At 41.1% G+C, this 23,835-nt stretch overlaps 2 protein-coding genes across 2 annotated transcripts in view; both read right to left on the bottom strand.

Moving 5' to 3' along the window:
• The window catches only part of MRPS6 (mitochondrial ribosomal protein S6), a 40,080-nt gene extending 16,568 nt beyond the window's left edge, over positions 1–23,512 (bottom strand). The window contains exon 1 of the mRNA XM_069945414.1: positions 23,324–23,512. Coding sequence (XP_069801515.1) covers positions 23,324–23,368 — 45 coding nt within the window. The 5' untranslated portion in view covers positions 23,369–23,512. The remainder of the gene's footprint in view (positions 1–23,323) is intronic.
• SLC5A3 (solute carrier family 5 member 3) lies at positions 13,823–16,636 on the bottom strand. The gene has a single exon (XM_069944392.1). It carries the CDS (start codon positions 16,627–16,629, stop codon positions 14,485–14,487), a length of 2,145 nt encoding a protein of 714 aa, XP_069800493.1. The 5' UTR covers positions 16,630–16,636; the 3' UTR covers positions 13,823–14,484.
• Positions 23,513–23,835: the final 323 nt, after the last annotated feature.

The raw sequence follows: 23,835 nt of genomic DNA on the forward strand, positions 1-23,835 counted from the left end.
GTGGAGAGTGGCGGAAGCGGACACGTGTTTGCCTAATTCCGACGTTTTTGCTTAGTGTGAACGGGGCCAAAGTAGTAACATGTCATTTCTTTGGGCGGATTCTGTTAGAGGAATCCTATAGAAGTCAATGGTGTTTGAATTCTGCTTAAAATTCTGCTTGCATTCAGCTCCTATTCTGCCAGAGCAGAACAGAAGAGGAATTTTCAAGCAGAGATCTTTTCTCTTGAATTCCTCACCTATTGCTCAGTGTGCATGAGCCCTAAAAGGTATATGCACACTGAGTAATTCTCGTGGAAAACTCTGTGCGGAATCCGCCGCTCATAGCTGCACGCTCCCGCTTCCCTCTTCATAGAATAACTTCATGTGCATATACCCTAACACACGCTTACTAATCTCTTCCTCCTATGCACCAGTTTGTTTGTTTGTTTTCAATATATACTTTATTTCAAATTTTCCTCTATTGAATACCAAATGTTTAAATGTATTGGGAAAATTGGAAAACCTGACAATGCACTACATCAGTGGTTTCCAAATCAGTCTATTAAACAGAACATCCAAGTTGTTGTTGGTAGTGGAATTGGTAAAAAAAAGCATCAACTTTGACATGATGCTTCTTGGGACAGAGGCCGGCCATGAAGTAGTCTTCTACCAGATTATACGTATGGCTTTAATGAGAACCAAGGACTATAATTGGATCAACCAATGATCTTATGTGTATGATGAACCTCATAGTTCCCTGTTGAGGACAGATGTTGGGGCCAAAAAATGATTGGACTGAAAGCTGGATATCGATAAACCTGTTCCATTGCGGAGAAAGCATTTTCCCATGTCAAGGGACTAAGAGGTTGGGAGAGAAAGTCACATGGAGACATTACTGAAGATGACCTTCAAGCCTTAGCCAAGTTATAAAATGAGTTCTAGGGGACAGACCGTGGAACCCGAATAATAAGGTGATAAGGCGACTGACAGCAACCCCCTGCCTGTCTGTATTTTCTCACTTCCGTGGGACTTCCCCTTTAAACACCAATCGCCCATAAGGTATTAAAAGATTCATTGGGTTGCATTTCAGGTAATTGTATGTTATTACAGAAAAAACGTGTGATCTTATAGACTTAGTCTATAAAACGTGTGATCTTAAGTCCTAGTCAAGCACAAGAGGAGCCGCAGTTGTTCGCTCAGCACCTGTTGTTGTTCATCACCCGTATCATTACCAGTGCCTGTAAGGATGAACAACCACATCGTCTGGATACATCTTACAGGAATGACATATCTAGGACAGCAGCTTCAGCCATTTAATGGGACCATTCATGTGTAAAATTTCTCATAAACTATCTGTACACTGTGCATATCTGAATAAACTCTAACCAAACAACTAAAAAAACTCATAACATAAAATGTGTATACTGCAACTGGTTTTACTATGATCACAGATACGGCTTAAAGGGTTTGTCCACCAGCTGCTTCTGCAAATGTTAGAATTCTCAATATTTACTGAAAAAGGAGCAGCCACTGAAGTCAAAGGGTGTCCATTCAATGTCAGAGCTCACAGTTGAGTAGTGACTTCTTTAAAGCCAGGAAATATATATACGATAGTGCACTCAAAGATCGATTTACCCAACATTGAATTATTGTATTTCAGACTGTCCAAATGGTGCCCAAAGGACCACATTTAATTAAAGTCCTCCATCTAGGTTTCTATAATATTTACAGAAATAAGTAATAGCAGTGTATGTGGTGTTATTCTAGACATGTAAAGTGACAGGACTCAAAACTGATGTGTCAAATGGTAGGAGACAGAAGCTAGGGATACTAAGTCCTCACACATACATAGAATCTGTCCACAATTACAGACCCATTCATTTGAATGGCCCTGTTCAAACTCCTATATGTCACGTGTTGCATTTCATCGTTCACAAATGCATTGCGAACGTAGCCTAAGAAAAAGATTTCCCTCTACTAATTCCATAATAAGGCATATCCAAAGGTGATGTACAAAATAGACAGACCCTTTAAAGGGATCTGTCACCAGTAATTCATGTTCCAACTGCTGACACAAGGAGACACATGGTACCTTTTATATATCAGGCTGGACTTGCATAACATAGATAAATGCTTTCACAGGTGTTCCCAAGCTCAAACTTCTGAAGGCTGTACCATCTCCTTTCTTCCACTCTCATCCCTATCACTCTTTGGGGTACATCAAGCAGAGTCAGAGATTGGAGGGGGAAACAAGGTGTTACAGCCCTCAGCATATTAGGTGCTTAGGAAAACCTCTCAGCCACATTGCACCACAGAATAAAAGTATGTGTGTGTTATGGAAGCACAGCTAGATATATGAAATGTACCATGTGTTTCCTTGTCCTAACAGCTATCTAACAGTGTGAGCAGTTTAGAACCTGAACAACAGTTGATTCCCTTTAAAAAACCTAATCATAACCTAGTAATTTATGCTAACATCAGTGAGAAGGGTAGAATAATTGTACTGACTGACTTGTAGCCTTTTAATTTTCCACATTTTTTTTGCAAAGTAGAGCATAGCTAAGGGACATATCTTCTGAAAGGATGTTTAATAGAGATGAGCGAACCGAGTTCGGGTCCATCCGAACCCGAACCTTCGGCATTTGATTAGCGGTGGCTGCTGAACTTGGATAAAGCCCTAAGGCTATGTGGAAAACATGGATATAGTCATTGGCTGTATCCATGTTTTCCAGACAACCTTAGAGCTTTATCCAAGTTCAGCAGCCACCGCTAATCAAATGCCGAACGTTCAGGTTCGGATGGACTCTAACCCGATTCGCTCATCTCTAATGTTTAAATTAAAGCCCCTATTACATGGGGTGATATGGAGAGCAAGCGAGCACTGACCTGTCAGCCCAGGTGGTCGTCAGATCTGGTGTGCAGTCCATAGGAGACAGCGGCGGTCTGATACTGCCGCTCCTAAAACACGGAGCAACTGCAGCTGATCACTGTTAAAAGACAACGATCAGCCTACATTGTGCATGTTGGCTGATCGTTGTCACCTATTACACTGAACAATTAGCAGCCGTAACGGCCGATATCGACATAGGCTGTATCCAGGTTTTATCGGACTCCCTGGGGCTACATCCAAATTCTAAAGCCACCTGTGTTCAAATGACGAACAATCGGATTCGAGCATGCTCCAGTTGTGCTCATCTCCACACAAGACTCAATGGCATTAGTAACATCCATCAGTGATAAAATCAGGGAAAGGAGTCCTAGACATTGTAATTTTTTAATTTTACACTGCTTTAAGTAGGCTTTTCACCTCTGCTACAGGGGAAGGAAGGGGGGAACATCTCTAGCCAACATTAAAGAAACACTCCAGGAAAGGGTTTTCTTGCATAGCATGCCCCATCCCTTGTGTTTATGCTTTTGCTTCCACTGGAGTAAGATCTAGGGCCACAGATGGACTCCGGCTGGCGGTCACTGATGTGTAGCCCACATCTAATATCACATACACTGCAATACAAAGAGTTGATCTGTTCCTATATCGAGGAGAATCATTGCTTGCCAACAATAAATTCTACACCGGTAAATAGTGACCTTTATAAAAAATCCCCCACCCATCCCATGTTTATTTTCTCTCTAGTTACAATTCTCATCATTCATCACCGTTCTTACAAGTTCTATTCCTGCTATTAAGAAAAAAAAAAAAAAAAAAAAAAAAAAATATATTATATATATATATATATATATATATATATATATATATATATATATATATATATATATATATATATATATATACGAATTTATACAAGAGCCAACTAGTGGCAATACTGGGAGGTCCTTACTTACTATTTCCCTCGAAAACTTTAAAACTATTTTTAATCAGTCACTATTTAATAAAGTAAAGAAATGTGCACTATTAAAAAACGAAATGTATGCTGCCTGATTAAATGTTGGTATCAGGATAGTATCCCGTTCGTGTTCGGACTAGGTAACGCTCATTGTCCAGGGGGTCTGCTGCAGTCAGAACCTTCTCTATACACAAAGGTGGCATAAAATGCCTCCCCCCCTCAACATGTTTCGGCACTACACCGTGCCGTTATGAGGCCCTGCTACCTCTTGCCAATGGCATGTATAAAGAAATCTTGTTCGTTCACAGAAATACAATTTTTTTCAAACCAAGTTACTTGTAATTCTAGGTTTCAATGCAAGATATATCTATATATAAAATCTCTTAAAAAAATATAGTACAAGGTCACTCGCAAATCTCCTTCCCACAGGCAATTATTGAGCGCATTGCCTAGATCTAGACAGTAACGTTAAGCCTTAACTTTCCATCTTTCCCCCTTAGCTCCAATTTAACATTAAGGAGAGGCACTCAAATCTGTGAGACTTTTTGCAGGATTAACCCTATACTAAAGTTTGTACTAGGTAGTCTGTGAACTCTAAAAGGTGACCATACACATGGGATCTCTGGAAGCAAAATGCTTGTTTAGCTGACACTCATCCAAAATTCTCCATATACATGAACGTTCAGTTCTGCCAAGAGTTAATGCGTTCTGAATAGAGAGCGGAGGGATACGCAGCTGTCAGCCTTTGTGGTGCTTTATCTCCCCAAGAACAAAAGGATCAGGCAGTTGACATCCAACATGCTTGATCCCTCTCAGCCATGACATGTCGAGACAGAATGGTAGAGAAGACACTCAAATAGTTTTTCTTATTCATTGTAGTGCAACGGACATCAGGTACAGTAAGAACAAGTCGGCCAAGCATGGTCTTGGCATGTCGGGGGAGAATAGTAGAGTCCTCATATACATATACAGACAGCCCTGTCAAAATGAACGGTTAGCTGACTTTAATGTGTTTAGGGCCTTTAAGCCAATGGCTATTTGCATATTTTTTAGGACTCCCTAGGGCTGCATCCAACTTCATCAGTCACCAGCATTCAAAAGGCGAGCGAACGGACTCCAGCAGGCTCAAGACGCGCACATCTCTAGTCTTCATTCAGACTACCACTAAATCAGAGACGATAGATATTGCATAGGTCCAGCTAAGATGAGTTATGCGGTATTAAAAACACGTGGCTAACTTCTTTCTAAACACTGAGCCACACCTATCCACAGGTTGTTTTTGGCATTACAACTTAAAACAAAAAGACCATAAAAAAAAAAAAGAGGGGAGCTGAGTAGGATTCTTTTATACTAGCGATCTTAGAAATAATGTGGGAGTAATAATATGTGAGGGTGACTGCAGATAGCTCACATTGATCATACACTGGAAGCCGATGGATGCTGTTATTCACAAGTTTGCACAACTATTTGTCTCTACCAGATCCCCACACCCTGATCACTTTGTGTGGTTTTTGAATTAGTTAGGGTTAGGGCTGGGCAATATACTGTGAAAATACCAATAACGTCTCTGGCGTCGGATAACCAACCTCAACTTTGCAGTATTTCTATCTCCCAGTCTGATGTCTGAGCTGTGAGTGCTGCACAGGTTGGTGTGCAGGGCCCCCAGATTGACAGAGCGCCCCCCACCACGCCCTGGCGTGTCAGAGCGTCCCCCCTATCTGGCATGATGTGACTGCTGCACAGGTTGGTGTGCTCTAAGTGCAGGCTGGTGTGTGAGAGCGGGAGGTGGAGCAGCTACATGGCACAGGTCTAGCCCAACTGGGGCCGGGACAACCGCAGCGGGTGAGAATGGGAGGGGATCTGTCACAATTTGGGGGGTCAGCTAGAAGGAGACATTGCTGTTCAATGCTACCAGAGCAAAGTCTATCTACTGTATTCACATCTCTGTATATATGTCTGCCTACCTTTGTTTTCATGGCGGATTTGTCAAGCAGTGCTTGGGATAATGAGGACAAAAAACACACATAGTAATGTCATCTGATGTCATAAAATCAATAAAAAGTTTGCTTTAATTCGGCACTTAAGGAAACAAGAATTTTCTTTTTTTTTTTTACTCGGCAAGAACAACATCAACAATACAAAGTCTGCATGTTTTAACTGCTACACAAAAAATTCACAAAGTCTGAATTGACAGAAATACTGTTAACAATTCACATAGTATTAAATAGACAAAAATAAAAAATAAAGCACATACACACACACAAAACGTCTTTATATCCCAAAGGGAAAACAAAATCCACATATTTATAAGTGTCCAGTACAACATTGCTCTTGTATATGCCTCAATCTACAAACCCAGAACATGTTGGCTACTTTGTTAGTTGCTGAAAATTCTGAGACCACCCATGAGGAGCAATAATGATTAGCAGAAAACAGACTGTACATTACATAAAGGTAGAATTGTCACTGGATGCATTATGAATGTCGTCAACATACCATATATTTTAACAGAGATTACATCAGATATAAGATGTACAATGTAGGGGTGGATTCTCTCTAAAAAAAAAAACAAAAAAAAAACAGCCTGTTTACCACAGAGGTGGTGATAAAAAGACAAGAAACAGCCAAGATGTCATTCCTGAGCGTCACACAGATATCATGTGGATGCGAACAGGTCATCTGATATTTTGCTGTTATAGCTACATTTACACTGACTATATATGGTCCAGATTTCTAGTCCAATAAGTATGTGGACCAGAATCTGATCACACATCATAGACGTTTAGTATTTTTCTATAACCAGAAGTACTTGATATAATAGAAAAATAAAAATCTATCTACAGAAAAGAACCTCGCCAACTTTTGACATTGGCAAGCACAGCCAAGTTCAGCTCGAGTGGTGAAAACCCAGTAGGAACTGGAAATGGCCACAGCTTGAATTATGTAATAATGGATTCTGAAAAATGGTGGTAGTAATCAAGTAACTGGGTGTACATAAGGCATTTCTATTTCCCGAGGGCCACAAAAAAAGGTGGCTCCACCAGAAAAATAAGGAAAGCCGACATGTCTAATTTAGACCCAACGATACGTCAGGTTTCAAAAGGCACAAAAAAAATTATGTTGCTGATGTCCGAAATGTGCTTTATTTTTTGAAAGATAACACTAAAGATTGCCAGCAAAGCAAAATGCCGAGCTACTCTAGAAATATAAAAGTTTATCGTAGACCTCTGAATTATTCAACCAAAAGATCCGCTAACATATTAAAATGTATAGAGAGAAGTTTTATAACATAGTGTTTATAGACTTATTTAAAAGTAGAAACCCAATTTAGATTGTAAGACCACACACTGAGTTAGTGACACTACCACTTGTATGAGCTAGAAATGTGCTCACAGAAGTTGTGAGGTACCCCCCCCCCCCCCGCCTTCCTTTTGGCAGTCCATACCAATGCGCCGAATAACAGAAGAAATTTGTTTCCAGAGTAAAAGGAGCTATAGATTTAGGATTGTTTACCTCACTCTCTCATACCTATTGTTACTGGAATGGCCCTTTAAATAGGCCGTTCCATTTGCACAATACCTTTCTAAATGTCATATTATTGTATATGGATGATGAAGACTGTCAGGGCTCCTCACTTTGAGGACTCTATTGGGATGGGTAATATTTCAAGACCCCTACAGCTTCTCAATCACCTATTGCCATGATAGAACAACCCCTGCAATGTGTTGGCCAACACTCCTTCAGTCAACAGCTATTCCTTCCAAATCACCCTGGAAAATCAATGCAAAATAATGTTTGTTATTTAGATAGAACACCATCACACATTTAAGAACACTGCAACACTTTAAAAACAAAGACTGTGTGTAAACACATTGCCGATAACTGCTCTTCCTTCAAGTCACTTCATTGACTAAAAAAAAAAAAACTAAACACCTGCCGTCCGTTAGCATTTAGGATTGTAAGACACAAATATACATGATACATAATCTAGAGGTTGGGGGAGGGGTCTTTTTTTTTTGCTTTAATTTTTTAAAAACTCTTATTAAATATTAAAGAGATGAGTCATATTTTGGAGTATTCCAATGTGCAAATTGTAAAACACACTTTGAATTAGGTCATAACCTGTATTGGGAACTCTGTGCCCTCCCTCCAATGCAAAAAGCGGTTCAGACCAAAAAATGTCTGTCCTCGTCTGGTGATGGCACACAAGTAGTACAAAAATATAAAAAACAGACCTGAAACAGTTATGGTACTCAGTCATTAGATTAAATCCGCACACATAGGGTTGGTTGGATGGATGCTTCCTACGTGACCATGATCTGCCAAGAGGCACCAACTTTCAGGACCATGGTACAAATCCACACAGAGAAGTAAGACTTCCCGTCACATATGTCTGGATTTACCCAACTGATTAATTAACCCTATGTAATGGGCACTTGTGATAAAACAGAAAAATCCATGTAGAGGCAGCAAATACAGGTGCGCTACAGCATTATATACAATATTACACTGCTTCAAAAAATTGATTGTTCTATATCTTGTGCTCATCTCAAAATGTTGCATGATGCCAAATCAACATACTTGGCTAGGCCCATGTGCTTTACTGCTTCTAGCTGCAAACCCTCTCTAAAGGCCGTAAAAGGGGTTGTGTTTTATCTCACAGAGGACATACAAATAAGACAGCTGTTGGCCAGACACTTGTTAAGCAGACGGCTACCGACTCCCTCATACATATCCATTTTCAGCCAGAAAAGTCTAAGCTGATGTTAGAATTTTCAGGTAGCAACTTATTTACCAGAAGAAAGAGATCATGCAGTTGAAATCCAACATGCCTGATCCTTCTCTTCTGGAGGCGTTCAAACACATCAGATGGTGGGCCATTACTGCTGTAATAGTCAAGTTCATCCAATAATTTTTTTAATTACCCACAATATAAGGATTGTTCTCAGATTTGTATAAAGGACTGTTGAGAAACGGGAACAAAAATACAAAATATTGCGCTTTAATATTTAAATTAGAATGGAGATTTGCAGATTCAAAAAAAAAAAAAAAAAAAAAAAAAAAAAAAAAAAGATTAGAAATACAGACTAATTTCTTACTATAACTGATTTCAGAAAATGTAAGAAATGTATCTATAAAAGACTAGGGTGCACACACGTTATGAAATTTACTAGTGCTTAAATACAGATAAAGGCCACTTTAAGACAAGACTTTAATGTGTAAATAAGCAAAAGAATTCCCCATAACAACAAGCCCTGAAACAGTCACGAACACTTAGGCAAATGTTGTTACAAGTTTACTTGTATTATATGTGTATTCTTGCTGTGTTTATTTTCAGCTCATTATACGTATGTTAGCAAAAGAGACTGCCACCCGTAGGACACGAGATACAAGAGGTTGTTTGTATTGTATTGAACGGCTTTACTGTTTTTCATAATAATTTGGACTTTTAAATAATTGATTAAAAAAATTCTGCCGAGTACCATGGCAACAGACAACGAATAATTTCTACCCTGCTGTCAGACATGTGACCTTACAGCAGAACTCTCTTTCATTCAGCTCCCATGCTGCCCTGAACTTCTTTTTAGCTTCAAATAGAAAAAAAAACATCTTGTAACACAAAATAAGTGCAAAACAAGAACTATACCAACAAAGGTTATTAAGTTCTACAACTGTAACCTGCTTTTTATAGGATGATCTAGAAACCATAGATCAAGTAATCATCCTAGGTGAAGATAGGCAAATTTACAGTTCAGGTTCATGAAACCCTGAACATTCATGGATTTCAGTAGCCTAGGTCTGCACCCATCTTCTCCATGCTATTATGGGATTTTTTTTATTACTAAAGTGTTTATAATAAATTCTTATCTATACTTGACAATTATAAAGAAATGCATAGACTAGGCACACATTACACATGTGTGCAAATAGGTCTCAAAACCCAAATGTACCTCATATGCCCACAAAAGTGCTAGGCCACAACCTTATAGGATGAGAAATAAAAATGGAAGACGTTTCAAAAACGGCCACTGACACAAACATATTGTAAGAATTTCTGATTAAAGCAAAGACTTAGGGTTCTTTGGACCATCATAATAATTGATTTCTGACTTTTCCTCCAACTGACAGTAATTTGTATATGAGTGATGCGATTGGTTTTGCTCACTGTTTTATACATGTAAAGCCTAAAGGTAAGGTTGAGTTTAAAAAAAACAAAAACGAAGAGCTGCTATAAAAGAAAAGAACTGTGTAATACTTTGGCTCCCATGTGGGGGCACTGCAGGGAAATTGAACCCTTGCTGCTGGGCTCTTACAGCTGATCTCTGGTGGTCCTAGAAGGTAGAATCTCTGGTCAGCTTATCAGGCAAAACTTCTAACAAAAAGGGAATTATAAAAAGCAGTAGACCCATTTAATCGGTGTATAATGAAAAGTTTCTAATATACTTATGGTTTCATCTCCACTTGCTGGCAGCTTTATTGCTTCTTTATATACAGAAGCTAAAAACTACATATCTGATAGGAGGACAAGACCCACTGATGATAATGTTTATGTGTGGTGAATGGGGAAGTAGGCTGCTACTAGACCACTGTGATGTCTGGTTTTCTTACAGAGAAAAAAAAAAAAAGTTAGGGAATTGCAATGCAGTCAGGATGTCCCCCATACACATTAGAAGGTGAACCAATCCCACCAAAGTCCGTAACAGGAGAAGAAAGCATTTTTTTTCTGCTAAATCTATGGTCTCTATTTAAAGGTCTACGACCATAATAGAGGGCAGAGATCTTGAAAAGTGCAAGGGATTTAAAAGGTGCAAAAATGTTTTATACGATAATTGATATTCTTTTGCATAAAACTCTCGAATGTTGTGTATAAAAAGGTGGCCATACATTTTTATTAACAGTCAGCTGGACGATTGTATGGCCAACAGTTCTTTTGTCTCACCTTCTAATACACATGAACATTTGGGGAGAAGGAAGCTTGTCCCTCCCAGAACATTAGGGTCAGGTGGAAGAAAATCTTAACAACCTAACCCTCCACTGACATTTTTTGGTGAGGAGTTGGGAGGCCACCATATACTTTGGATGAATTTAGTAAAGGTGTACAAAGGAACACTTTAAGAAAATATTACATACTGTGTTATGTCTAATACACAGTCATCATGCTCTACCCCTTATAGTAGGCATAACACAAGGTAGGAATTCGCACTGTGCCACCCCAACCCCACCCTGATGTTCTAACAAATTGATTGTGGATATATGATATTAAAAAAAAAAAAAACTATGTACTCTAATGACTATAGAGACTACCAACATTTTTAAAAGAGAAACCCCATTTCTGTAGCTCCCTCCACATGATCAAACACACTGCTCATTATTAGATAAATACATTATCTATATTTAACTTAAAACTAGGGATGGTCCGAACCTGCCGAGGTTCAGGTTCGTACGAACCCGGACTCTCAAGCAATGATTCCCGCTGTCTTAAACCTCCGTGGAGAGGGTGGTTTAAGACAGCGGGAATCATTGCTGAGAGTCCGGGTTCGTACAAACCCGAACCTTGGCAGGTTCAGACCATCCCTACTTAAAACTTGAAAAGTTCCTGTTTAACAAGCTTTTTCCTCATTAGCAGTTTTCGTCAAATTCTGACTGTGAAGGTCTCTAGAGATGAATCAGAGGCAATGACCCGAGGCGTCTTTTCAAAGCAGCTTGTGTGGTCAAGCAATGCCTCCTGTCTATACTGAAGAGATAAGAAGCAAAACTATGACACTAATGCCTAAATGGGACATTAAAAACCCTAGCTATGTGTTAGTCTAATCGATTCTAAGCTCATAGTCTTGCAAAATTCTGACAAGAATAGATGACTTAATTTATTTTAAGGGGCGGGGGGGGGGAGAGATCCTGTAACATTGAAAATGCAGTGCAGTCTGCAAGCAGTATGTTACAGAGAAGGAGGAGCTAAGCAGACTGATATATAGTTTTATAAGAGATTATAAATTATTATATTTATATCTCAGCTTATTCTAACCATACAAGTCCAGCCCTCCTGTATAAGCATGCACACAGATAGCAGTTAGCGCACTCCAAGTTTAAGAGTCCAGTGGGCGGTCCTAATTAATGACTGACAAATGAATGTAGTACAAGTTCTGCTAAATCTTTTCTCACAAAACTATATCAATCTGCTGAGGCTGGGTTCACACTGCGTTTTTTAAATCCGTTTTTTGCGAAAAACGGATGCATGTGTGTGCATCTGTTTTGATCTGTTTTTCCATTGACTTCCATTGTAAAAAAAAAAAAAAAAAAAAAAAAAAAAACAAACGGATCAAAACGGATCCGTTTTTTTTGACGAACACAAAAACGTATCTAACACTACTTTTGTGTCGGTTAAAAAAACCGGTTCCATTTTTCTTTTTACAATGGAAGTTAATGGAAAAATGGATCAAAACGGATGCACACTAATGCATCCGTTTTTCCATCCATTTTTTGCAAAAAACGGATTGCAAAAACGCAGTGTGAACCTAGCATTAGCTACTCCAGCTCTATAACGTGATGTCAGTAAATTAGCAAGCATTTTCAATGTGAAAGGTTCCCTTTAAGTCTACATCTGCATTAAGGAAACCACTTTGGGTGGGGGTAAATAAATAGACAGGGCCTAAAACTACCAAGTGTCCCACTGCAAATGATATTCATTTTGTGGCACTGTTTTTGGAAACAGAAAAATTATCAGATTTTTTATTTTTAAGTTTTTTTTTTTTTTGTTAACGTCAGAAGATGATCCCACAGAAAGAACCTATTAAATCCCCTAGGGACTTTGGTTAAAAAAAACAAAACAACACTATAGATACATATGTATGTATCTCTGTATATATATTTACTTATTTTTTTCCCCCCAGTAAGACTCCAGAGTAGAAGCATCTTTAAAAAAAAAAAAGTTAAGATAGAGATATATAGCATTACACAGTTTAGCACTAGAGGGAGCAGCTTTGTTTGGATCATAAAAGAAATATTACTGTTAATGTTGATAGTAAAATATTGTAGAGATTTGGATGCCAAATGACAGCACATAAAGTCCCTATACCTCTTTATGGCATCACTAGATGAAATTAGTTCCATCGAGAATCAGAAAATATATGTCATAATATTCTCTGTATGCCTCCATACTGGTCTATGGAAGTACAGTATAGCCCTATACACTAGGATGGGCCCCGTATTACGGCTGTGTACAACTCTAGGTTGCACAGATACATAATTTGGCTCTGTGCATGAAGTCTGTGGTTTTGGGTTTTTTTTTTAATAAGGGAGTGTCTAGAACAGGGGTGTCAAACTCAAATACACAGTGGGCCAAAATTAAAAAATTGGAGAAAGTCACGGGCCAATTTTAATAAAGAGTGCATGCAGCGCTTCTGGCACTGGCAGAGCAGCGTGCAGCGTTCCTGGCACTGTCTAACCTAAAGTAAATGTCCCCACATGGTAGCTGTCCATTATATCCCTCAAGCAGTAGGTAATCCCATAATTGTGCCCCATGTAGTAGCTGCCCCCCCCATAGTGCCCCAAATACTAGCCAGGCCTACTATTAGAGCCCCACATAGTAGCAAGCCCTTCCAATAGTGTCTACTATAGTAGCCAGCCCTCCAAATAGTCTCTTATATAATAGCCAGTCCGAGTGGCTGTCCGGACCACCCATATTATAATCTGCTGCAACATCAGGCAGGCCAGATTTAATACAGCAATGGAAAAGCTCAGTGGGCCAAAAATAATGGCAATGTGGGCCAGATTTGGCCCGCGGGCCAGAGTTTGACATGACTGGTCTAAAATACTGCCCATTTTTTTAACAGCCTAATAGAAAACCGATACCAGACTGTAACCCTCTCCTAAAGTAAAAATAAAGCCTGAAAGCTGTACATAAAGATGTAAATAATCACAAATGTTTCTTCTGTAAAAATGTAATTAAAATAAATATTAAAAGAAACATAAGAAATTAAAGCATTAAGCATCATTTACACCAGACAGATTGCCTAGACGTACATTCATTACTCTCATAATCCAAACTGAAGATATAACACACAGGGCAAAAAAAAAAAAAATCCATTGTAGTCATGATTAAAGACTAAGGCAAAGTCAAAGTAGTTTGCATTAAAAAAAAACCCACATATATGCACAAATACATATATATAGTCATAATTTTGAAATTTGGTGTGCCGAATCCCTCCTTGGATCAAGTACAGAAGCCTATTTTATTTTTTTTTTGTCTACCAGTAAACGTTCTTCAATGCAATAAATTACATATTTGGTAGAATTGAGCAAAAGGACCAAACACTTAAAGGGGTATCAGACTACAATATTAACCACGATCCACTGGATAGGAGGGATCAGACTGATGGGACCTTTACTGGTTTCTAAAACAGGGGGCCAAGGGGTCAGACTGCCACCGATCCAACATTTATCAGTTATCCAGTGTGTACGTGGCAATAATTTTAGGCTGGAATAACCATTTAAGGGTTTTCACATGTACATAAGCTCAGTTTGGTCACCAATGATCTGGTAAAAAGGCCTTTAAGAGTAAACAACGCATTGGAAAAAAGGAATGGCCCCAGACTTCACTCCATCCTTCAGAAGGCAATAGTTGTAGATTGTTTGCTTCGCCCTGCATAAAGGTCATTTTCCCCACTTACAATGAGAAGTAAATGAACATGAACACCCCTACAGAGCAGACACAAACCAGTCCAGTGTTGAGAACACGCGTAACGATTGGGCTCTCTTCTAACATTTTTAAGCACACAGCTTCATCGTCCACCTCGTCTTTTATGGCTGTTTTATTGGCAGTGGTGCTTTTATACCCACAGAACCAGTCAAAACACACTGAGCATCTACTTTTGTCCTCTGCATTCAGCTCCGGGGGTAACTGGCCCATAAGAGACGCTTGCCCATTAGAGTAACAATCCACGGGGGTCTCAGCTTCCGAGACACTTAGCGAACTCACTGGATTTGAGTCATCTCTATAAGTCATTAGAAGGTTAACATCCTCTGTTTGGATATTCTTGATATGGTCCTCGGACTTCCCATTCGGAAGCCCTTGTTTCAGGTTATCTGTGGAAGGTGTGGCATTGTCGTCATGCTCTTTGTAAGAATCCTCTTTGTGTGGTTTTGCTTTCACAGACTTGTCCTTTAGTGCCCAGAAAGTAGTGGTCCTGATTTGTTCTTTCTTTGGAGGTGCTGTCAAAAGGCTGACTACGATAGCAATGATAGCTGTGATCCAAAACAGAGCGGTCGCAATGTACATATAGTGGATATTTTTGATGAAACCAGGCCGACTGTCTGGTAGGTTGCACTCTGGGACTCGATAGACAAAGGCCAATACAAGACGGGTGACCCCAAGTACAAAACCTACCATGCCACCATAAAAGGCCCCCTGTTCATTGCAGCGCTTCCAGAACACACCCAGCAGAAACAAGGCGGCTACTGGAGGAGTTAAGTAGTCTGCCACCTCTTGAATGTAAAGGTACATTTGTCCCCCTTGCATTTCCACGATAATCGGGACCCAAGCAATACTGATGATCACCATGAAAGCTACGAACACCCTTCCGACCAACATAAGCTCTCGAGATGTTGCAGTTTTACGGATAAATTTGTAGATATCAAGGGTAAATATGGTGCTTGCACTGTTGAATATGGAGTCTAGGTCACTCATAAGGGCTGCAATCATAACAGCCATCATGAGGCCACGTAAACCTACAGGGAGGACCTTCATAACTAGTCGTGGGTAGGCAATATTAGAGCATCCGGCTCTACTGCCACAGACTTCCATGCAGTGCTCGGGGTTAATGCAGGCAATATCATCAGTAAACATTATTCTGGAGATCATGCCTGGAATAACTATTAAGAACATAGGTAATATCTTCAAAAACCCCGCCATAAGAGTTGATCCTTTGGCATGAGAAATATTTTTGGCCGCCAAAACTCTCTGGACAATGACTTGGTCTGCACACCAGTACCATACTGATGCTGGCGTCTGACCCAAGAGAAACCCAGGCCAAGGGATATCTTCATCCGAGGGCTCTCTCAGCATTTTAAGAGAGTCAGGTTTTGGTGTGACATGGCACGAGTTAGTATTGGTAAAGTTATGGGTCAGCAATATTGAGGTGATATTGGGGGTGGCCAACATATATCTCCTTTTAACTTCATCAAATCCACCGATTTCTACAAAACTGATAATGGTCAATGTCAGTGCCCCAATGATCATGAGAAAGGCCTGGAGGGTGTCCGTATAAATCACAGCTACCAAACCACCAGTGACTGTGAGGAGTGCAGTCATTCCGATGAGTAAGATCACCGACAAATATAGGTTCCATCCCAAGGATTCTTGGATGAACAAGGCCCCCGAATACAAGTCTACGGAGAGTTTGGTGAAGATGTACAAAATCAAGGACAGAACAGCAAAATACACTTGGATTCGATGTCCTCCAAAACGTTTTGACAAGTATTCCGGCATAGTGTATACTCCAGAGCGTATGTACACTGGAATAAAGACCCATCCGAGAAGCTGTAAGAGCAACAAGGCGTTTAGTTCCCATGCGCCTACTGCAAATCCACTCGCTGCTCCAGATCCTGATAGTCCAATGAAATGTTCACTACCAATATTGCTTACAAACAGGGAGGCACCAATAGCAGCCCAGGTCATAGAACGACCTGCCAGGAAGTATCCGCTGACTGTACTCCTGTTTGATTTCCACATGGCAAAAAATCCAAAGCATAAAACCAGAACAAAATACAATGCCACAATGGCAATATCAGCCACTTCCAGAGTTGCCCTCATGATTAGATGATAGGGGGGGGGAGGGGGTATTTCCAGATTTGTGTAAAAAAAAAAAAAAAATCCTTTAAAAACCAGACAGGTGTCTTAGGTCAAAACAGTGCAAAAATATACAAGTCTTTGTCCTTTGGTTTGCTTTCTTGATGCCAGCTCCTGCAATATCCGATGCTTAGCATGCACTTTTATTTTTACAACGACAATTCCCAAAGCCATCGGCTATTTAACCATGGAGGGATGACCTATGGTAAGGAACCCTGCAAGGCAGCAAAAACAAAAGACAAAGACACAATTAGAAAAGGTAGTCATTGTAAAAAGGCAATGACACTTGTATTTTAAAAAAAAAAAAAAAAAGGGAAAAAAAAGTCTTCCAATAGCTACAAAGAACCCGAATGGTTAATATTATATTACATTTTAACTCTACAACAATGGGCATTGGGCCTTTACACATGATATAAGGATACAAAAACCTTAACAGGTGCTCATGACAATCTACAAATATAGATTACACAATCTACAAGATAAGTAGGAAGCAGCATACATGTACAATTACATATTTAAGTGTCATAATTAAAAAAAAAAAGTTTGAATTTCCAAAATTACATTTGCTAAACATTAGCTAATTGATATGTTGTGTGGGAAAAAAAACAAGAAAAAAAGAAATTTAGAAGTTGTGCGCTCGATATATCTTTTTGAGAGGTAACATGTTCAAGACTAGTATAACAGACACAACATAATAAGTTGCTCAAATTTCGTCTCACCAATGCCACCACCACAAGGGTAGAAAAAATATATTTAGTCATTAGCCAATGAACATAGTACGTTTGTGTTGCCACCTGTGTGGCCGATATCATGCACACTCCACTACAAGTCCTACAGTTCTATCTGTTTCCTTCCAGCACAGCTGCATCCATGCTTTTTATTGCTGTACCAGGGTCATTTGATCATCTGTCATACTGTGTAATGCGGCAGAGGAAGCTGTCTGCCTTGGTTCAGATGACTTCCTGTGAAGTATATGCTAAAAAGTTTCAGCACCACTAGGAGAAGGCTTTAGCAGTCTTCTGCTCTCCAGACAACCCCTTTCAAGGGGTTGTGCAGAGAGCAGAAAAGGTCCTACCTCTTCTGCTCTCCACTTCCACCCTTGGCCCATATGTGCTGGTAACTTCTGTAGATGAGAGGGGGTAGGAACATGTTGCAGGCAATGACCTCTAGCTACCCATTGTTATGGTGACAAAGGGTAGCTAAAGGACACTAAGTGCATGCTAGGTCTCACCTGCACGCAATGCCCACAACATGTTTCTGATCATCTCCTGTCCGTCCATAGATGGGCAGAGGGGGGAGTGGAGCACTGGAGAGCAGAAGGGGTAGGACCTTTCTAGTTCTCTGGAAAACCCCTTTAAGTGCACTCAGTGTAAAAAAGGAAGTAGGCAATGGCACTTAAGAGATAACAAAAGCAAAAGGATTGAATGCTTCTCTCCAACATTTTCAGGGGAGAACTGAGAGGCTCCCATGCACATAGGATATTGATATTAAAATTTAACTTAAATTTGTTTATGGTACCCATGTACCTACCTCTTCATTGTCTAACTATTAAAAAGAACCAAACTGGATGCTAAAGTAGTTATTGTCAGCCCAGACCAAGGATTGACATTTACATTAATTTGGCACTTCCTGTTTTTGGTCTCTTTGGTCTAAACACTGGAAGTCCCGGTCATCTGCGCTTACAGAGAAGGCAGTCATTTGATTGATGGATGCAGTGAGCCATGACACTCTGCTACCTGCATTTAGTTTTTTTTCCCAACCATCACAAGACTAAAAAGCTGCATTCAGGAGACTGACCAGGATTTCAGGCAAGTATAGCTTTGTTTTATACATTTTGTATAAAGATAGTAAACGAAAACACTAAAAAGCAATAGAAATAGTATACCGCTGTTGTTGTACTTACCCAAAGAATATATATGACGTCAGCCCTATAAGGTGCAATGTGTGAAAAACACAAACCCCCCCCCCCCCAACCCAAGTTAGCAAAATAGCATATTTTAAACGCCCCCCTACCCCTACCGATGCCTATAGGCAACTGAGTTTCTATACCAGGAAACACTGGGACCTATTGAACATGAAAGCACCAAAATTGACCAAAAACTGGTTTCTGCACTTTGCAAACTATTCTCCATATAAAGCAGCGAGTCAAGATCTGTCCTCATAATAAAAGTTAAAATCTGCAAAACAGATATTTCTAATGCCATATAATCAGTTATGAAGTAAAATCTCTTTCCTCGACTTTATTAAAAAAAAAGTAGAGAAACTGAAAAAAGGAACATGAAATAAGGATTAAGAGCCGCCCCTGCAGGGGCAAGGATTGCTAGAAGTCACGCCAAAACCTTATTAAAATGGGCTTGCCAACATTGAAATATAAGCGGAGTGCCCGAAGCCCTAGAGACTGATCTTGGTGGAAAACAAGGAGGTCTTAGTCAGGATACGTGAACATATTGAAGAAAGTTCATGACTTTATATTGTAGATCAGATGACTCGTGAATGGTCATTGAAAGGATATCAAAACATTAGCATAAAAGGCCTCCCAAGTCATAATGTGAAGAGTAACCCCCTAAGTGAGTGTTCAGAGTCTCTGCAGCACCCCCTACAGCTGGCAGTAAGCATTACAGTCTATTTAAATCAACGGGTTGTCTCTGCTATTGGTGTTATAGCTGTTCTCCACTCTGGCCATAGGATAGGGATCCCGGGCACCACTACCTGTTGAAGGGTTTTTAAATAGAAGTAATTTACAAATCTTTATGACATGAGTTGATTTGAAAGGGAAAAAAAAATTGTCCGCACTATCCCTTTAAAAGTAAGTCTGCTAGGGCAGCTGTACCTCATCCAAAACAAAAATTAATAATCTAATACAGGAACCGCTTAAAACATGTCAGCGGATGGCAAAATGACTTACACGGTCTTAACTGAGAATTTTTCAATTGAAGGAAAAACACTCTTGTTGATGCCACAAGTAAAAATGTTGTAGAACAGTGTTGAGAGACATGAAGTAGTAATGTATGCTTTGGTCCATGATCAATGCAAGTGAGAAGTCACCTTCAATTAAACGGATGGTTGCACTGTCTCCTAAGGCACGGAGAATCCTCCTTTACTCCCTATACTCGACTGCTCCCTCAGACAGCAAAACTTAAAGGGGTATACACCTATAGGTCAATGTCTGACCCATAAAACTGCCTTGAAACATGACTAGGGAGTTTACTAGACAAGACAGTATTGTGTTTGTTCACACTTGCCCATGTAAAAGTAAAAATGAGGAAATCTCTGCATTTTCCATGCCTATATCCTGTGTGAACATACCCTTACAGAATATGTGCAGTCTGGCTGATATTCCCAGCTATGTTTCAAGGCACTGTGCTGAGAGATCTACACAGTACATGCTTATAAATGGCAGGTGGAAGAAGGGGTTACTGATGCACGGGAGTTACAATGTGGTGTGTGAGCAGAAAGGAGAGAAACAGCAGCAGGGAAGGGGTTACCATACTAAATTGCTGATAATTACAACAAGGCTGCAGGCTAAAGGGAGCACGAGTCCAGTTGTATTACACAATGAATAACTGCTCTGAGCTATATGGGTGGTCAGAGACTGCACAGAAGCTTTGATTTACCTTTTAGGAACAGTGTGGACCATCTTTAGCAGGCAGACAGGCTCAGCATGCAGTTACACAGTCCAGGCATGTAAAACCCCACCCCCGCTTCATATTTCTGTCCTAATCTAGTGGGACACCTAGAGGCCAAGATTGAGAGATGTCTTTCTGGTAACTTATCTACCAATATGTTAGCAATCACACAGGATATCACAGGGAGGGAAGTTGTATGAAAGGAATCAGAGACCCTTAATTTTATGCCTATAAACATGTATACAGCAGTACTGGGCATACACCACATGTATATAGCAGTACTGTGCATACACCACATGTATACAGCAGTACTGTGCATACACCGCATGTATACAGCAGTACTGGGCATACACCGCATGTATACAGCAGTACTGGGCATACACCGCATGTATACAGCAGTACTGGGCATACACCGCATGTATACAGCAGTACTGGGCATACACCGCATGTATACAGCAGTACTGGGCATACACCGCATGTATACAGCAGTACTGGGCATACACCGCATGTATACAGCAGTACTGGGCATACACCGCATGTATACAGCAGTACTGGGCATACACCGCATGTATACAACAGTACTGGGCATACACCGCATGTATACAACAGTACTGGGCATACACCACATGTATACAACAGTACTGTGCATACACCGCATGTATATAACAGTACTGGGCATACACCGCATGTATATAGCAGTACTGGGCATACACCGCATGTATATAGCAGTACTGGGCATACACCACATGTATATAGCAGTACTGGGCATACACCGCATGTATACAGCAGTACTGGGCATACACCGCATGTATATAGCAGTACTGGGCATACACCACATGTATATAGCAGTACTGGGCATACACCACATGTATATAGCAGTACTGGGCATACACCACATGTATATAACAGTACTGGGCATACACCGCATGTATATAACAGTACTGGGCATACACCGCATGTATACAGCAGTACTGGGCATACACCGCATGTATACAGCAGTACTGGGCATACACCACATGTATATAGCAGTACTGTGCATACACCACATGTATACAGCAGTACTGTGCATACACCACATGTATACAGCAGTACTGGGCATACACCACATGTATATAGCAGTACTGGGCATACACCACATGTATATAGCAGTACTGGGCATACACCACATGTATATAGCAGTACTGGGCATTCTTTACCAGATTCCTAAATGCTACAGACAGCAAAATGAAATACAGAAGTGACACTGAACATGTGTAAAACACACATCACCATGTAACAGAGGGGTAAGGCGGCAGTACACTCTGGTACTGTATATGGAGTAGTACTGGGCATGATATACCAGGCTATGGTTAGAGAAGCTTGGTACTGTACATGGCATAGTACTGGGCATGATATACCAGGCTATGGTTAGAGAAGCTCTGGTACTATGTATATGGAGCAGTACTGGGCATGATATACCAAGCAATGGAGAGAGAAGCTCTGGTACTATGTACATGGCATAGTACTGGGCATGATATACCAGGCTATGGTTAGAGAAGCTGTGGTACTATGTACATGGCATAGTACTGGGCATGATATACCAGGCAATGGAGAGAGAAGCTGTGGTACTATGTACATGGCATAGTACTGGGCATGATATACCAGGCAATGGAGAGAGAAGCTGTGGTACTATGTACATGGCATAGTACTGGGCATGATATACCAGGCTATAATCAGAGAAGCTTTGGTACTATGTATATGGAGCAGTACTGGGAATGATATACCAGGTGATGGTTAGAGAAGCTCTGGTACTATGTATATGGAGCAGTACTGGGCATGGTACACTAGTCTCATATACAGTACCAGCTTCTCTACAGTCTGGGATCTCATGTACAGTACTACTCCACCATGCACAGTACTACGCTAGTGTTCTCTATAGCTGTCTACCTGTAAAACAGTGTCAGTCCGGGCACAGGTTACTGGTAATTTCTGTGCCACAGACCGAATGTTAGGGGGGAGCTGATCTGTCTGGTGTCCAATGCAGAGTATCACAGCTTCCCTAATCACAGCCTGGTGTACAATGCACAGTACTACTCCATGCAGAGTATCACCCCTTCCCTAATCACAGCCTGGTGTACAATGCACAGTACTACTCCATGCAGAGTATCACCCCTTCCCTAATCACAGCCTGGTGCCCCATGCAGAGTATCACCCCTTCCCTAATCACAGCCTGGTGCCCCATGCACAGTACTACTCCATGCAGAGTATCACCCCTTCCCTAATCACAGCCTGGTGCCCCATGCAGAGTATCACCCCTTCCCTAATCACAGCCTGGTGCCCCATGCACAGTACTACTCCATGCAGAGTATCACCCCTTCCCTAATCACAGCCTGGTGCCCCATGCAGAGTATCACCCCTTCCCTAATCACAGCCTGGTGCCCCATGCACAGTACTATGTCACATTGTGATCAGAGAAGCACAGGCTTTCCACATGGAGCAGCACAGCCCGTATGTACGGAGGCAGCACAGCCCGTATGTACGGAGGCAGCACAGCCCGTATGTACGGAGGCAGCACAGCCCGTATGTACGGAGGCAGCACAGCCCGTATGTACGGAGGCAGCACAGCCCGTATGTACGGAGGCAGCACAGCCCGTATGTACGGAGGCAGCACAGCCCGTATGTACGGAGGCAGCACAGCCCGTATGTACGGAGGCAGCACAGCCCGTATGTACGGAGGCAGCACAGCCCGTATGTACGGAGGCAGCACAGCCCGTATGTACGGAGGCAGCACAGCCCGTATGTACGGAGGCAGCACAGCCCGTATGTACGGAGGCAGCACAGCCCGTGTATGAATGGGTTAGTGAAGGACATCCCCCCGGTCACCTCCTCACAGCTCCGGGCTCCTGTAGTCACGTCCCCCTGCTCCCTCTGTGGCCCCCGGACACTCACACGCGGATCCCCGGGGAGGAACACAGGGGACCGGAACCGGCTGTGCCAATCACGAGTGGCCACGTTGTTGTGTAGGGGACACGGAAGGAGACAATGGCACTCACCCGCTGCATGGCCTTGAGGATTAGCGCCATCTCGTATCTGGGCATTGGTGCTGGTAGCGGCTCCGGTCCCGGATCAGTTGGTGAGGCGCCTCTCTCTGCCCAGACACAAGTGAGCGGCACACCGCGCTACACGAAGGACAGCGCTGACAGCCGGACCACGCCCTCCTCCTCAGGCTCCTCCCCTTCCTCTGTCCACGGAGACAGCCCTCTCATGCCACACACAGCATAGAGCGCCGTTTATACTGTACTATGTATAATATACACCTCACGGCTACCGTATATACTGTACTGTATATACTGTGCAAATAATACACACAGCTACAGTGTATACTGTGCTATATATAATACACTTGACAGCTACTGTATATAATTTTTATATACAGTATATATATCATATGCCTCACAGCTACACTATATAATGTACTATATATACCGCTACCATATATACTGTACTATACATAATACATCACAGCTACCGTATATTCTATACTATAGCTACTGTATATATTGAC

The sequence above is a fragment of the Dendropsophus ebraccatus genome, chromosome 11 (assembly GCF_027789765.1).
Source record: "Dendropsophus ebraccatus isolate aDenEbr1 chromosome 11, aDenEbr1.pat, whole genome shotgun sequence".
NCBI classification, from domain to species: Eukaryota; Metazoa; Chordata; class Amphibia; order Anura; family Hylidae; genus Dendropsophus; species Dendropsophus ebraccatus.

What these genes read in the sequence shown, in the direction of transcription:
- SLC5A3 (XM_069944392.1), bottom strand. Translation starts at nt 16,629, where the DNA reads ATGAGGGCAACTCTGGAAGTGGCTGATATTGCCATTGTGGCATTGTAT.